Source organism: Sus scrofa, chromosome 1 (genome assembly GCF_000003025.6).
Source record: "Sus scrofa isolate TJ Tabasco breed Duroc chromosome 1, Sscrofa11.1, whole genome shotgun sequence".
Classification (NCBI taxonomy): Eukaryota; Metazoa; Chordata; class Mammalia; order Artiodactyla; family Suidae; genus Sus; species Sus scrofa.
The window spans coordinates 97,444,184-97,460,550 of NC_010443.5; the positions used below are offsets into that span (position 1 = coordinate 97,444,184).

Here is a 16,367-nt window from a genome sequence, read left to right on the forward strand (position 1 = left end):
TCATGCAATCAACTTTCTTCCTTTTTCTTAATGGTTATTTCATCCTTTCATATTTTCTTTAAATATACTCATATGGTATATACGATGTATTAGGAACATTTAACTGTTTTACAAAAACTAACTTAATCCTATGAGTTCAATAAGCTAATTTTCCCTAATTTACAAATAAGGTGCCTAGGTCATCTGGCTCACATATGATAGAGGGAGAATTCAAACTAAGGTAGATTAGCTCAGAGTCCAACCATGCATTTATTTGGTTAGAGAAGCTGTCCTTACCTAAGTGGGATATGTGAACCTTGTCGAAGTGTACACCAAATGACTGGCTTGCAACAAGAAAAATAATTAAACTTAGATTTCTTGAGATGTCTAGCCTGATCACTAAGGTCCACAAACTTTAAAGAATGAAGGCTTCGAGTTCCCTGGTGGCTCAGCAGGTTAAGGATTCAGCTTTATCACTGCTGGGGCTGAGGTTTGATCCCTGGCCTGGAACCTTCTATATGCTGCAGACTTGGGCAAAAAAATTAAAATGAAATAAAAAAGCAAAGCAAAGCAAAAAATAACAGTGCTAGTTCAAAGAGTTCTTTCTTCTGCTTTATTTGCCCTCTGGTAAACTTTTAAACAAATATATTAACTCCTTCTACCCCAGCAGGCCTTGAACAATTAATTTAATTATGTCCTTCCCTCACAGAAGAGTATGGACTAGAGTTTAAAAGAGAGGTCAATTTTGTTCTAAATCGGGACCTTGCATCAGTCAGAAAATTCTTGCCATGAAACTGAGAAAACAATAGATAGCAGGTAGAAGACTGGTATGTAAACTGACTTTTAGCATCTCATGAATCAAATATTCACACTGTCAATGTCATTATAGTCAATAATTTTATCATTATAATTTTTCATTTTTGCTTTTTACTGTCACATGTGGCATATGGAAGTTTCCAGGCTAGGGGTCAAATCGGAGCTGCAGCTGCAGGCCTAGACCACAGTCACAGCAACACCAAATCCTTAACCCAATGAGCAAGGCCAGGGATCAAATCAGCATCCTCATGGATATTAGTCAAGTTTGTAACCCACTGAGCCACAAAGGGAACTCCCAACAGTCAATAATTTTATTTTATTTTGGTCTTTTTGTCTTTTCTAGGGCCGTACCTGTGGCATATGGAGGTTCCCAGGCTAGGGGTCAAATCAGAGCTGTAGCTGCCAGCCTACACCAGAGCCACAGCAACACCAGATCTGATGCGTGTCTGCAACCTACACCAAAGCTCACGGCAATACCAAATCCTTAACCCACTGAGAGAGGCCAGGGATTGAACCACAACCTCATGGTTCGTAGTCAAATTCGTTAACCACTTAGCCACAACGGGAACTACCTCGATAATTTTAAATGCATCGTTTTGAAAAAGTAACATTCCCCCCAATGAAACAGAATTAGAAATATTAGGTTACATTCAAAGCTGGCCCCAAAACATTGCATTCATTTTAGCTGATTCAGCTTATTCTCCCCTTTTGTATTTTGACCTATTACCATAATCATACCATACCATTACCATAACAGTAATTATATTCATCTTATTCTCCTCCCTTGTTTCAGATATATTATTGAACAGGCATTTGTGCACTTAGGAATCCTTTTGGCCTTCTGCATTAGGATGTACAACATGTTATTTCCAATGATCATTATCTTTTCTTGGTTATTTCTCTTTTTTTAAATTTTGTTTCCTTCTGTTTTTTCTTTTTAGGGCCACATGTGCGACATATGGAAGTTCCCAGGCTAGGGAGTCAAATCAGAGCTGCAGCTGCTCACTTACACCACAGCCACAATAATACCAGATCAAAGCTGCATCTGCAACCTACACCACAGCTTACACCAATGCTGGATCCTTAACCCACTGAGTGAGGCCAGGGATCAAACCCTCATCCTCATGGATACTAGCTGGGTTCTTAACCCACTGAGGCACAAGAGGAACGTCCAACTTTCCTTGGTTATTTCTCATTCTTGGGTCTTCTTTCTTTCTTTCTTTCTTTTTTTTTTTTTTTTTTTCCACATCAATGGCTGGAAGTTCTTGGGCCAGATGTTAAACCCAAGCCATGGCAGTAACCTGAGCCACAGCAGTGACAATGCTGGATCCCTATCCTGCTGAACCAGCAGAGAACTCTGGATATCTCCTATTTTAAAAAAATGTGATTAGCTATAGCAGAAGCTTCTTTACCTAGGAGTTTAAATAATGGAAGAATTTAAACAACAAAATTATTCTAAAAGCCAGGAGTTCCTGTTGTGGCTCAGCAGATTAAGAACATGGCATAGTCTCTGTGAGGATGCGGGTTCAATCCCTGGCCTAGCTCAGTGGGTTAGGGATCTGGTGTTGCTTTAAGCTGCAGTGTAAGTCACAGATGCGGCTCAGATCTGGTGTTACCATGGCTGTGGTGGGGGCCTTGGCTGCAGCTCCAATTCAGTCTCTAGTCGGGGAAATTCCATATGTCACAGGTACAGCCATTTAAAAGAAGGAAGAAAAAAAAAAAAAAGGCCAACCATCTTAGTCCCCACCATTTAAAAAATAACTAATATTATCATAAGTGCAGAATGCTTTACTATAAAATGTAAAAAAGCTGATGCTATACTCTGACAGGTTGGGATATTAAGGTGACCAATCCCTAAGCTATAAGCAGGGTGGAATAGATCAAAACAGACAATTACACTGACATCGTAGCTATTTCACTGGTAACCTATTAGTTCTGATGAGTTATATACATTTTATTACATAACTGTTTTAAAGCTTTGGTGTGTGTGATATTTATTACATGTTAAAATTTTCTCTTCGTTGTATTGGAAACTGGTAGCTAAATGTTAGAAATTAATTGAATTAGATCAGGCATAGTGTACAAGGTATTTGGTGTAAATGAGCTACAATAATTCAGAACTCACTATTAAGTTAAAAGAGCACTGAAAAGCTGATCCCATCTCTTAGCTCTAAATTCCTCTGAAAATTTGTTATTGGGCTAAAAGAGTCATCACAAAGATATTTATTCAGAGTAACTAAAACTTTAAACAGAAGCACAGAATACTTACAAAAGTATCTGAGTGTTCTTCATTTACTCTAATGAGAGAAAATTCTAACAATTCTTCTGCAGAGGAGCATATGTTAATCTTTCACTGAGAACAAGTCCTCCCTTTGATGGTCCGAATATGATTAAACCAAGATAAAAGATTTTTTTTGGATATGTGTCCAACTTCTTTAAATGTAAAGGTTATGAGTAACTCTAGTGAGTTTTAAACAAGGCAAAAATGTATTATCTAACTACAGAGAAATTTTGAAAACTATTTCTTACCTGTGTCCATACTTTGGTTCAACTGTTGATCACTCGTTTCTCCATCTTCACTGATATATCCAGGAGGTGGCGTTTCTACAAAAGTTTAGAACAAATCAAGTATAGCTGCCATCTAATCTCATCATCTTTTCTCCCAGCTACCAAAGATGACCAACAAATCACTCCAAGTAACAAACATGAATGTTTTATAACATTACTATAAAAAGTAATACTTGGATGCATTCCCATCATGGCGCAGTGGAAACGAATCCAACTAGGAACCATGAGGTTGCAGGTTTGATCCCTGGCCTCACTCAGTTGCTGTGATGAGCTGTGGTGTAGGTCGCAGAGGTGGCCAGCAGCTGCAGCTCCAATTTGACACCTAGCCTGGGAACCTAAAAAAAAAAAATGCCTCGGATGCAGCCCTAAAAAGAAAAAAAAAAAAAAAAAAAAGAAAGAAAGAAAAAAAAAGCAATATTGGATACTGAGGGCTTATGATTCAGGTTCTTCCCAACCCTTACAGGTGAAGAGAAGTCTTAAAACCTACTGGTAATACAATTGAGCTCTCTGGAGAATATTTTGTTAGCTATTATTTACATATCTGGCTCATTCTCCTATGTGTATTTTCTGGGGCAAGAGCCAAAAATATAACTTCAAAAATGCCTCGGATCTGAATCAGTATGCTTCAAAGAAATTAGTACCCACATTTTTCTTTTTTAAACCAATAGCCATCATAGATGGGTACTTAGAGATGATTAAAGGACACACAAAACACCCAAACAAGATTTCAGATTACAAAGTAATACAGGCTTACATCTTACACTAGGTTCTTTAGGGCAAAATACAGTAATATAGCTTAGGACTGGTCTAACTTGAATTCTACCTAAAAAGTATATTGCTCCAGGGATTTCTAACCAGTAAATCCTGAGGGAAATTCAAATATAGGCTACTACACAAAACTAAGGTAAACTATTTCCTGAAAAAAAAAAAAAAAAACAGGATTCTACTCTTTTTTTTTTTTTTTTAGGGTCGCACCTCAGCATACGGAGTTCCCCGGCTAGGGGTTGAATCGGAGCTGTTGCTGCCAGCCTACGCCACAGGCACAGCAATGCCAGATCTGAGCCGTGTCTTTGACCTACACCACAGCTCACAGCACCCCTGGATCCTTAACCCACTGAGCGAGGCCAGGGATCGAACCTACAACCTCATGGTTCCTAGTTGGATTCGTTTCTGCTGCGCCATGTCGGGAACTCTAAAAAAAAAATAGGATTCTAACATGTCATTATGATTTATGAACAAAATGTTTATATTTGGGAGGCATCTGAGTATCTAAATAAGTTCCATGTAAAATAAAAATATTTATACTAGCAATTATAATTTCAAGAAGGAAAAAGTTTAACATTTAACACTGTTATAGTTTTAAGCAATGTTTTACATTAATGCTGACATGTACTAAGAATTTTGTAATTATCAAAAGGAGGATAAAAAAGAGATGGATTAAAGGTCCCCTTCATTAACTCTTAACAATCTTTCTTCAGTAAGCCAACTATAAATTTTAAGTACCAAACTTTTCATTTAAGTGTCAGTGCCCCCCAAAATTTAATAATGAAATTCACAAAATAAAATAAATTCCGTCATATACTCAAAACAATGAAGATACAAAAATAAGAATACAAACCATTATGTGCTATTTTAAAGGTTAAAGCAAATAAAATTAAAGAGAGATAAGCTTTGCCGGTTTAACCACCCATGACTTAAAGGTCTAAATACGAAGAAATACTGAAATTATATTTTATCCTTTTTCATTTTTCTCTATTACTATTTATCTATAAAATAATAAATAATAAAGCTACTAGAGTTTTGGGAAAAAATGTTAAAATTTCTTTTGCAGTGGAATAAAAAGTAAATTCCAAGGTTTTGCTGTCTGCTGGAGCAGGATAAGCCCCGCTGTCCAGAAAAGCAGACAGGTGTAATTTTTCTATTCAAAATCCAGAGCATTTTTTTAAAAGCCCAGTCATAAAACTATTAGTATGCTAATACATGAATGTTTATGCACACAATTGGTATGTATCCCAAATTTTAGGAGACTCAAAGGGCCAAAATACCTGGGATATAATTACTCTGTGGCTCAATTCCCGCTGGGAAATTAGTGTTTTCTGGAATGGAGTGGGTATAATCATCCAGAGGTGGTAGTTCTGTTAAGATCTCAGTATGCCGTGGCACTAATACTGGAGGCAAAACTAAAAGAGTAAAAAGTTCCAAGTTAACGGCAGAGGAAACTTTTTTACAAGTTTTCACAAAAAAAGAAGAAAGTAGCCTGATAAATTCTTAAAGTTTAGGATCCACCTATGTGGTATTACTTGGTTATTGAGAAATTGACAAACCTGATTATGATTTTAACTTACCATGCAGTCCATAATCTAAATTTCCAAGTCCCAATTTATCTTGTACTTTTGGGGACCAAGTGATCCTGGTAATATTACATTACCATAGAAGTTCATAAATCCTCACTGGAAAGGTTGCAGAAAGATTTGCAAAATCAGATTTGGGTTTTTTTTTTTTTTTTTTTTTTAACTATAGCTGTATTCTTTTAGAAAGTTTCAAGTATACAGCTAAACAGACTGAAAGTCTTGCTATAAGTTTAACGAAACTGCTAAATACAAATGACATCACTGAAGTACATCAAAAAGAAAACAAAGAAAAATGACTGAACAGTTAATGCAGCAGACAGATAATGAGACCTATCATTCAGTTGTAAGCACACTATATCTGTGGAATCAGAATTTCCTAGATAGGCACTTTGATATGAAATAGTATGCTATTCCAAGAAACGAAGCTATCTTTCCCTCTAAGATATATTTTTCCTTAATGTACCTAAAAAATTTTTTTAAAGTATATTTAATTACCACCAAAAAATATACTGATTTTAAGACAAGTGGTTTAGAGTTTACACCAAGATTTTATCTGGTTCAATAGGTATAAGAGTACCTAATACACTTAAGTTCAAGCATTTCATTCTAAAAAGGGGGGAAAAAAATTGAATTTTCCTACCTGGTGTCTCAACTCTCTGGTAGTGGTAAGGGTTTACACATACTTCATCCTTTTTAAGATTAAAAGCATATTCGCAGTTTTCAATTGCTTTGAGTTCATGATGACTGTGAAGATCAGGCCAGCGCCATAATCGACAATAGATTACGTGTGGCAGTCCTTTTCGATGAGATACCTGAAGACGACCATCAAGGGACCTGTTGGAAAGCAAAGGGAAAAAGAGAGGTGGGAACTTTAAAAAAAAATAAATACATTCAATTGGGATAAATTCATATGATAAGAGCATCAAGATAGAAATGACAGACATTTAGTTAGTTTTAGTGAGTACAGGAAGAAAAATGTACTATCTAATGGATCTGACAAAAAAGCAAGCAGCAGCACTAGCGGATGTTTCTGATAAATATGCTTCATAAATGACTCAAATGCCAATGAACGGGTAACCGCTTGAGGAAAAGTGACTTTTAAAAAGAGAATCATAGCTATGCTTGAAAAACTTTTTTGTCAACTTCAGTCTTTATTGAATCAAACTCTTTTTGAGGGAGGCTTTTAAGGGCATTCATTCTGTAGGTGACTGAATTATCAAAAAAGGGAACTAGTGTGAAGAATGATAAATACCAACAATGATGTAAAAGTAACTTACTTAAACTAATGTAACTCATACCCAATTGTGACTGTTTTGAGTACTGAGGTATTTCTCTAGCTCACACATAAATGCAGATGGTGATGAATATGATGAGATGAAATGGACAAATACAAATATGCTCAAAAAAGAGAATAAGGTGATTTAAAAAAAAAAGATAACATAAAAACAAGTTAGCCTAGTGTTAACTGTGATACAGAGAGTTCAGTAAGTAACTATGTACTTATTAGTATAAAGATGAGATTTAGATGATAGCAGGAAATTTAGCAAAAACTGGTTATGTATCTACTTAAAACTTAGGCCAACAGATTATAATCTAACCTCGCACTAAAATGAGAAATAGAGTTATCAAAGTTCCTGTTCTTCAGGGGATGCAATAATTTAAAGAAGATTCAAAACTAGAATTTCATTGATCAAAACATCAGCTGAAACATTTAATATCTTTTTCATACTGGCAAGCAGTTGTTTTAAATGCCATGCCTTATTTTACATTAAGGAAACATCCTAGGCAAAATTATACTAAGCAACCCACTATAGCTCTTCCAAAACACCCTCCCTCCCACAAGATCTCTAGGATTCGAGAGAGGGCAGAATATTCACCTGGTTTGTTCAGAGAAGCTGTAAAGGCCTGTTGTATCCCACTGATCTATCGTATTTGGTGTACTCAGTCCCCAAATTTCAGAGCAAGTGCTGTGCATAAATTGAAAAACAAAAAATTGATGTGAACATGGAAGCATGGTTATTCAAATTACCATGATGTAAAACATGGAAAATGTACAGAATACTTCCTTCACCCAGAAAATATACATTGCTTCACTTTTCCACAGGCATTTAGTGCTGGTTTCTATATTTTCTATATGAAGGAAGCCAATAAAATGGAACATGTGACTCTAGATAAGTTATGATTATGTTTTTAAAATGTGAACACCAATGCTCTCTAGCTTTATGAAATCATACCTACACTCCAATTTCCTCTACTCGCAACAAAAGATCATATGCCATTAGCCTTATTAACAGTGCTTCATTTTATAATCCAGATTTAAAAACAAAAAAACTTATCTAAAAACAGAGGTCAACTGGTATTCTTAAAATAGGTAAAATTTCAGTTAAAAGACATATATCCACGGTTAAGACCTTCAGGGTACTTGTTTGAAATACATATATATTCAGTTTTACTGAAAATTATTATCGCTCTCTTATTACTACAGAGAACAAGGAAATGGCTTTTGAAGTATACTACCTTAAAAGTTATATGAAAGATATGTGAAAGCATAAAATTCTTAAAAGATAGTATCACTACGACAAAGTTGCTGTATCTAGTTTTTTTCCTTAATACACCTGGAAGACATAGACCAGAAAGACCAAATTTTCTCTTCCACATTTCCTTCCAAAACATGGGCTGTCCAGAGATAAATCTGCCTAGTTACCCTGCCACCATTTCATTTCAAAGTAACTTCTCTGCGGGAGAAGAGGAGCTTAAAAAACAATTGGAATGGAACTTCTGACTGGTCACAAGTTGTACTTTTGAAATTACAGAGAAAAGATGATTTCTAAAACTCAATTCCACTTCTTACATATTACAAAGATCAGCAAAATGTAAAGGAAGAGGAAGAAACGTTTCAAAAGAATCAGTCGGTTAAACTCAGAAGTCAAACAACTGGTTAAATTCCAGACGTATACTCTGCTAAAGAGCTACCTCAATCAGCATTTCAAAGGGCGATGTGAAAAGTGCCCTCTTCCTGAGGCTGGGAAACCTGGGCTGCGGGCTACAGCGCTGGAGGGGTGGGGGTGGAGGCTCTCCTGCACAGCCACTGGGCTGCACAAACACCTCATGCCTTGGGGGCGACAGTAAGTATAAGACTGGATGGTTTTTAAAAACTTTCAGACACGTCAGAGCAGTTTTTTGAGATATTTAACAGATTCTCTTGGTCTTCAGGCTTCAGAAGTCTAACTTCCATTTCTCAGGCTACAAAAGTCAGAAAAAGCCAAACTGGAAGATAATTCAGAGCTTCTCCTTTCCCCCAAAAAGGTTTACTGACTAAAAAACCATGCCATAAACGGTTCTTTTATTTAAGATATTGATCAACTATCTACTGGAAACATATAGCACCATGTAGTTTAAAACACAATAAAATCAATTAAATACTAGAGTCTCATGAATCTGAATTTAAACCTCAGAAGGAACAGTATACATCTTAACTTAAGGAAAATGATGGACGAAGGCATAGAAAAGGAGGCTATTCTGTTTTTATGAGACTAAAATGAACATTTCACTCCAGTAACTCTGGGACTGACAGGAGAACCAGAATGTAAGAGGGCAAGATGAGTTTAAGTTGTGCTTTATTAAAGCCTTGAAACAAATCCGAGAACAAATAGTGGTTGTTAAAAACATTCAATCAAGAGGCAGAGAGACTGAGATCCCAACTCTAATTCAGCCACTTTCCAGTTGCCATCAGAGTATATTTAAGCCTCAGTTCTACTAATCATCATAATTTCTCACACAAATTGGAAGATTTATTTAAAAACATCAAATTTGCTTCTAGAGAGTCAAGTTTTTCCTTGTTTATAAGAAAAAAAGTTAAAGAATCAATTTATAACAAAATATACAAATCATCCAGAATGTCATTCTATAAGTGTCAAAACTACACAAAGAAACATTTTAAATTATTACAAAAGAACACAAAAGTAAAATGAGCAAAGAGAAAAACATATATCTTCCTAGACAGGAAGATATCATAGGGATATCAGTTCCACCAAATTTATACACTTCATGTACTCTCAATAAAAAGTAAAAAAAAAAATTAAGACCCAGACAAATTACCTGAAATATAATACACCAAAATAAACAAGAGTGACCAGGAAAACACTGATAAGGGAGAGACTGGCCCCACCAGATCCTGAAACAAATTTTAAAATTCTCAGCAATGGGAAGAGTATGCAATTAACCAAAGAATACAGAAACAAAACAGAGTTCTGCCTGTAGAGCAGTCTCAATCAGGCAAACCTTCCTTTTAATAAAAATGACAGCCTCTGAACAAAATATAATAAAATAAACTATGTGAAAATATAATGAAATCAACTGTTTGGTCACAGTGCAGAGAGATCAAAAAGAGATAAAAACAGGAGGGAAGTCACCCTTTGTAAGGGGAGAAATGCACTGGGTGAGGGCTGTATTTATGTGGCTCTATAGTCAAAGGACCCCACAGTGTAAGCCTGTGGCAACCAGACCTTAAGTAGCCAAACAGCAGCTGTAATGACCTGTAGAATCAGAGATGGGATTAAAAGGCTGAAAAAAGAAGAGGGAAATTTCACAAGGGGGAAAAATAATCAAAACAGGAGTGTGATTAGTGTGACTGGACCTCCTAAACTATGTGGAGACTGCGGCAGTCTGCTAAAACTCAGCACTTGAAAGTCTGAGAGAACTAAGCTGAGATTTCAGCTGCTGCTTTCCTTAAAGGCAGTTTGGACTTTGAGGTCACTCAAAACTATCTGTTAGAACAAAAATCAACACTCTTCAGAGAAGGAACAGAATTTAGTCTCTATCATGTTTTGTCCTAAATATTCAGTATTAAAAAAAAAATCACAAAATGCTAAACATGTGGAGAAATAAGAAAATGTTACCCTGTAGTCAAAATTAAAAACAGCCAGTAGAAATAGACCCGCCAGGTAAACTAACAGATAAGAATTTTAAAGTAACTACCATGGATCAGTTCAGAGACTTAATGAACAGATGAGACTCTCATCTGAGTACTGGAAGCTATAAAACAAATCAAACGAACTGAAAATCACAAGATCAGGAATTAAAAAGTAACCTGATGGTTGGAGAAGACAAGTGGTGAATTTGAAGATGGATCAATAGAAATTATCTAATCAGAACTGAAATAAAAGACTGAATAATAAAATAAACAGTCTCACTAACACGTGCAGTCCCTGAAAGACGGACTCGTGTAAGGAGGGACAAGGAAAAAATACAATGATGACTGAAACATTTTCAACTTCAGTGAACAACTAAAACTTCCAAGAAACTCAGTGAATACGAAGCAGTCTTAAACAAAACAAAACAAAAAACCCCAAACCAAAAAAAACAGTTGGGCGTATCATTGTCAAACAGCTAAAAACAAAAGATGAAAAGAAAATCTAGTGAGAACTACAAAAACTCTAGGCACAAAAGGACTCCACCCAAACCCCTACAGTAAAAGACTTGACCAAACACTAGCACAGCTTCTAGCAACCTGAGGTCCCTGCAGTAACCCAGACCCTTTTGAGGTCCTATCTGGAAAAGCTCAAGTCAGCCTATTAAGAATTGACCATTTGCTCCAGCCAACACTGGTCCATAGACTCTGACCTCCTTTTCTTAGAGCACATATTTAAAAAGCTTACAGTGGTAAATACTTCCTTGGTCTCTTTGAGATGTATATGTGACTTCTACAACTCGAGTGTCTTTCTGGAGGACCTGAAAACCATTCCTTTGAAATGGAACCAATCATCAGGAAAAAGAGGGCTTCTGTCTCCCAGTCTGCCCTCTGAGGAAAAGCAGAAGCTTAACTTCCAGAAAATGCCCTTTAGCAGACCCGGGCTTAATCACCTTGGCACTGACCAAGTCTCCTACCCACTTTTTGGGTAAATTTCCACATCCCTGAGTGTTCAAGACCCCACTCTTACCACCTTGCTAATTCCACATTCTCCCAGCCACTGCTGGAAATATGAGTTCTAATCTTTCCCTTACTGTATTGGTTTTGGAATAAAATCTGTTTTTACCACCTTCAACTGATGTCCAGCTTTGTTTAATTTTGACAGCGGCTAAACCAGAACAATTTATACATGTGGAGGCATAAAGACACCAAATAACAACCTCTCATCAGAAACAACAGAAGCCAGAAGAAAATGGAAAAACAGGAGTTCCCGTCGTGGCGCAGTGGTTAACGAATCCGACTAGGAACCATGAGGATCCCGAGTTGCTGTGGCTCTGGTGTAGGCTGGTGGCTGTGGCTCCAATTCGACCCCTAGCCTGGGAACCTCCATATGCTGTGGGAGCGGCCCAAGAAATGGCAAAAAAAAAAAAAAAAAGGAAAAACAGCTTTAAAGAGCTGCCAGGGCAGAAAAAAAAAACCTCGACCTAAAATCTATAATCAACAAAAATATCCTTCATAAAAGAAGCCAAAACAAAAACATGTTCAGATAAACAATAATGGAGAGATTTCTAGCAGACTTTGAACCATGAAATGGTAAAGAAAAAGTTCTTCAGGATAAAGAGAAATGACAACAGATGGAAAGCCCAAATCACAGGAAAAATGAAGAGAACGAGAAAGTATAGGTACGTAAGTAAACATAAAAGGCAATAATACCTTTTTCTTCTCTTAATTTCTTCAAAAAGGAGATGACCAGGTTGGTTACCTTAATCACAGACACCACCATCTCTCCTTGGGGCTTTTCCAGTAACCTCCTAACTAGTCTCTCACTCTATCAACCATTCTCCATCCAGCAGCCAGATCTGCTTTATTTATTTATTTATTTTAGGGCCGCACCCACGGCATATGGAGGTTCCCAGCCAGGCTAGGGGTTGAATCGGAGCTGTAGCTGTTGGCCTACACCATAGGCACAGCAATGCCAGATCCTTAACCCACTGAGCAAAGCCAGGGATCGAACCTGTGTGCTCATGGATACTAGCCAGATACCTTTCCTGAAGGAATGTGTGTTTCTTTGTTTAGGATCTGTCTCCAGACATGCCCAGGCCTCCTCTCTTTTCTTCACCACTCTATCTACAAAGACTCATGAGAAACTTGTTACAAGAGGACTAAATAAACTGCTGAATGTAGAGCAAAGGCTGAGGGTGCGAAGGAGTGGAGAAGGGCAATGCTTACATTTTACTTGATAATTTTTACTCCTCTGTCAAGAAAAAACATTTTGAAGGCCCAAATGCTCAGAAATTTTAGAGGGAATATTTTTACTTAAACATGTTAATTAGTTCAAGCTCTCTGAAAGGACCCAAGGGGCACTAGAACACGCTAGAGTCATCTACAGGGCCCATTCTGGTGGAGCTGAGGAAACTGAAAATGTCACATCAACCTTAAGAGAAAGGTCAGAAAAGAGCTTCCTCTGGACCTCACTGACTTTCTAATGAGAATCAAAATCCCAGCTTTCACGCTAGCCTGCTGCTGTCCTTTTGAAAATTATTGTGCCCTTAACCATTCTTTTCTCTTGTTTGTTCTTTTCCTTTTTCTCACCCTAATCACATCTATTTTCATTCCTAGAGTCAACATGCATTTTTAAATCTCCAAGCAACTCTCAGCAGCACAAGACTTGTCTGGAGGATGGACCTTCTATAAAGCCCCAGTATCTCAAATAAAGACTGCAATTTCATCAAGGGGGAAGAAAAAAAAAAAAAAAAAAGATGAACAACTAAAGAAAAAAATTCTAACTCTTAAAAATCTGTATATGTTATTTATATGGCAACGGCAAGTGTTAAAAACCACATTATTGCAAAGCTAAAGATGTATATAACGAGAAGTCATCCATGGATGCTATGTTGTAGTCAATGGTTTTTGAACAAAACCAAGGGACAAGATAGGATCTAGCACAGTAATAGTGACTCAAAAAAAAAAAAAAAAATCTGTCAAATGAATAAACTTAACAGATAAAAGGAGAAAGATTCATGCTTACTGTTGGCATTAAACAGAAGCATAGAATAAGAGACAAGAGGAGTTCCCATCATGGCTCAACGGTCAAGGAGCCCGACTAGAAACCATGAGGTTGAGGGTTCAATCCCTGGCCTCGCTCAGTGGGTTAAGGTTAAGGATCCAGTGTTGCCGAGAGCTGTGGTGTAGGTTGCAGGCGTGGCTTGGACCTGGCGTTGCTGTGGCGGTGGGGTAGGCCAGGGGCTACAGCTCCAATTGGAGCCCTAGCCTGGGAACCTCCAAATGCCACAGGTGTGACCCTAAAAAGAAAAAAATAAATAAATAAATAAATAAGAGACAAGAGTACTATCTCCTTTGCCTTCCCTTTAGCCTGAGGCACTTCTATTTAACATCTGTGATCCAAGAGTAACTGATCGATAATCATCTGGGGTCAACAGGCAATGACCATGGATCAATGAGCTATTTTAGGGAAATGATTTGCATTCATGCTGAATGAATGAATAATCTACAGAGACCTAAACTGAGTTTACTAAGTTACACATCATGACATCTTTGGTTAAAAAGAAAATGACAGAGACCACATGCCAGGGCCTCTTACCTTTAAAACTTACCATAGAGAATTAAATTAAAAATCAATGACTGCTGGCACAACATTGTAAATCAACTATACTTTAATAAAAAATTAAAATTAAAAAAAATCAATGACTGAAAGATATTTGGAAAAGTCCCAAATATTCTGAAATTAACACACACCTATGAGTCAAAGGAAAAATCACAAGATAAATTAAAAACACTTTATATGATACAGAATCCACAATATAAAAAATTAGAATGGGTGCTAAGGGGAAATTTATTACTTAAATGTTTATATTAAAAAGAAATATTTCAAATTAATGATTAAATTTTACTCAAAAATGATAGTTCTAATTAACATTGCAGCCAGTGGCACAAAAAAGTGAAGAAAGAATATTAGAAAGGGAAGAAATAAAATTGCCCTTTTTTTTGGGCTTTTGAGGGCCACACCCACAGCATATGGAGGTTCCCATGCTAGGGGTCCAACAGGAGCTAAAGCTGTTGGCTTACGCCACAGCCATAGCAACTGGGGATCGGAGGCACTTCTGCAACCTACAGCCACAGCTCATGGCAATCAATGCTGGATTCCCAACCCACTGAGCGAGGTCAGGGATTGAACCTGCATCCTCGTGGATACTAGGATTTGTGTCCGCTTCGCCACAACGGGAACTCCCTAAAATTTCTTTCTCAAAGAAATAGAGTTGAATGGCATGTGGAAAATGGAGACATGGTAGTCAAAAGATGAGCTAAAAGTTCTGGGAATCTAATGTACAACAGGATGACTATAATTAACAATACAGGCATTCCTCATTTTATTGTGCTCAGCTTTATTGCACTTTACAGGTATCATGCGTTTGTTTTTTGGGGTTTTTTGGTTTGTTGTACAAACTGAAGATATGTGGCAATGTTGAGTTGAACAACTCTATCAGCTCCATGTTTTCAAAAGAATTTGCTCACTTTACATTTCTATGTCACATTTTGGTAATTCTCACATATTTCAAACCTTTTTCATTGTTATTATACTTTCTGGTGATCTGTGATCTTTGATGTTACCATTGTAATTGTTTGGGGGTACCATGAATCACACTCATGTAAGATGGGGAACTTAATAAATGTTGTGTGTGTTCTGACTAGTCCACCTACCGGCCAACTCTGCCCTCCCCACTCATCCCACCTCCCTTTCCCTTGAGAGAAAAACAGGATTGAAATTAAGCTAATTAATAAACCTATAATGGCCTCTAAGTGTTCCAGTGAGAACTGCACCTCTCTCATGTTAAATCAAGTTAGAAACAATGAAGCTTAGTGATGCAGTGATGTCGAAATCCCAGACAGTCCGAAAGCCAGGCCTCTTGCCCCAGTTAGCCAGATTGTGAATGCAAAGGAAAAGTTCTTGAAGGAAACTCTAAGCGCTACTCCGGTGAACACAAAAATGATAAAAAGCAAAAACACTGCTAATAAAAATAAAGTTTTAGAAGATCAAACCAGCCACAACACTCCCTTAAGCCAAAACCTAATGCAGGGCAAGGTCCTCTCTTCAACTCTGTGAAGGCAGAAAGAGGTGAGGAAATTGCATTAGAAAAGTCTGAGGCTAGCACAGGTTGGTTCAAGAGGTTTAAGGAAAGAGGCCATCTCTGTAACATCAAAATACAAAGTGAAGGTGAAGCAGCAAGTGCTGATGTACAAGTGGCACCAAGCTATCGAAGAACTAGCTAAGATAAACAGCGAAACAATACTTTCATTGTAGATGAAACACTTCTGTATGGGAAAAGATGCCGTCGAGGATTTGCACATCTTGAGAGAAGTCAACGCCTGGCTTCAAAGCTTTAAAGGATAGGCAGACTCTTGTTAGGGCCTAATGCAACTGGTGCTTTTAAGTTGAAGCCAATGCTCATTTACCATTCTGAAAAATCTTAAACTCCTTAAGAATTATGAAATTTTGACTCTGCTCTATAAATGGAATAACAAAGCCTGGATGACAGCACATTTGTTTACAAATGGTTTACTGAATATTTTAAGTCCACTGCTCAGGGGAAAAAAAAAAAAAGATTCCTTTCAAATTTTTACTGCTTATTGACAAGGCACCTGGTCACCCAAGAGCAATGATGGAGATGTGAAATCAGACTGTATTTTGTCCATGCCTGCTAACATAGCCATTCGGCAGCCTGTGG

The 16,367-nt window shown here is 37.2% G+C and overlaps 1 protein-coding gene across 8 annotated transcripts in view; it reads right to left on the minus strand.

The window, feature by feature from the left end:
* SMAD2 (SMAD family member 2) overlaps nucleotides 1-16,367 on the minus strand; it is a 96,029-nt gene that overhangs the window by 28,824 nt on the left and 50,838 nt on the right. For 5 of the 8 annotated variants that reach the window (XM_013992841.2, XM_021092635.1, XM_021092745.1 and 2 more), the window contains 4 exons: nucleotides 7,592-7,681; nucleotides 6,355-6,548; nucleotides 5,409-5,543; nucleotides 3,325-3,399 (listed from right to left, as the gene is read on the minus strand). In XM_013992841.2, the coding sequence (XP_013848295.1) occupies nucleotides 3,325-3,399; nucleotides 5,409-5,543; nucleotides 6,355-6,548; nucleotides 7,592-7,681 (494 nt within the window). 8 annotated transcript variants of the gene reach the window in all.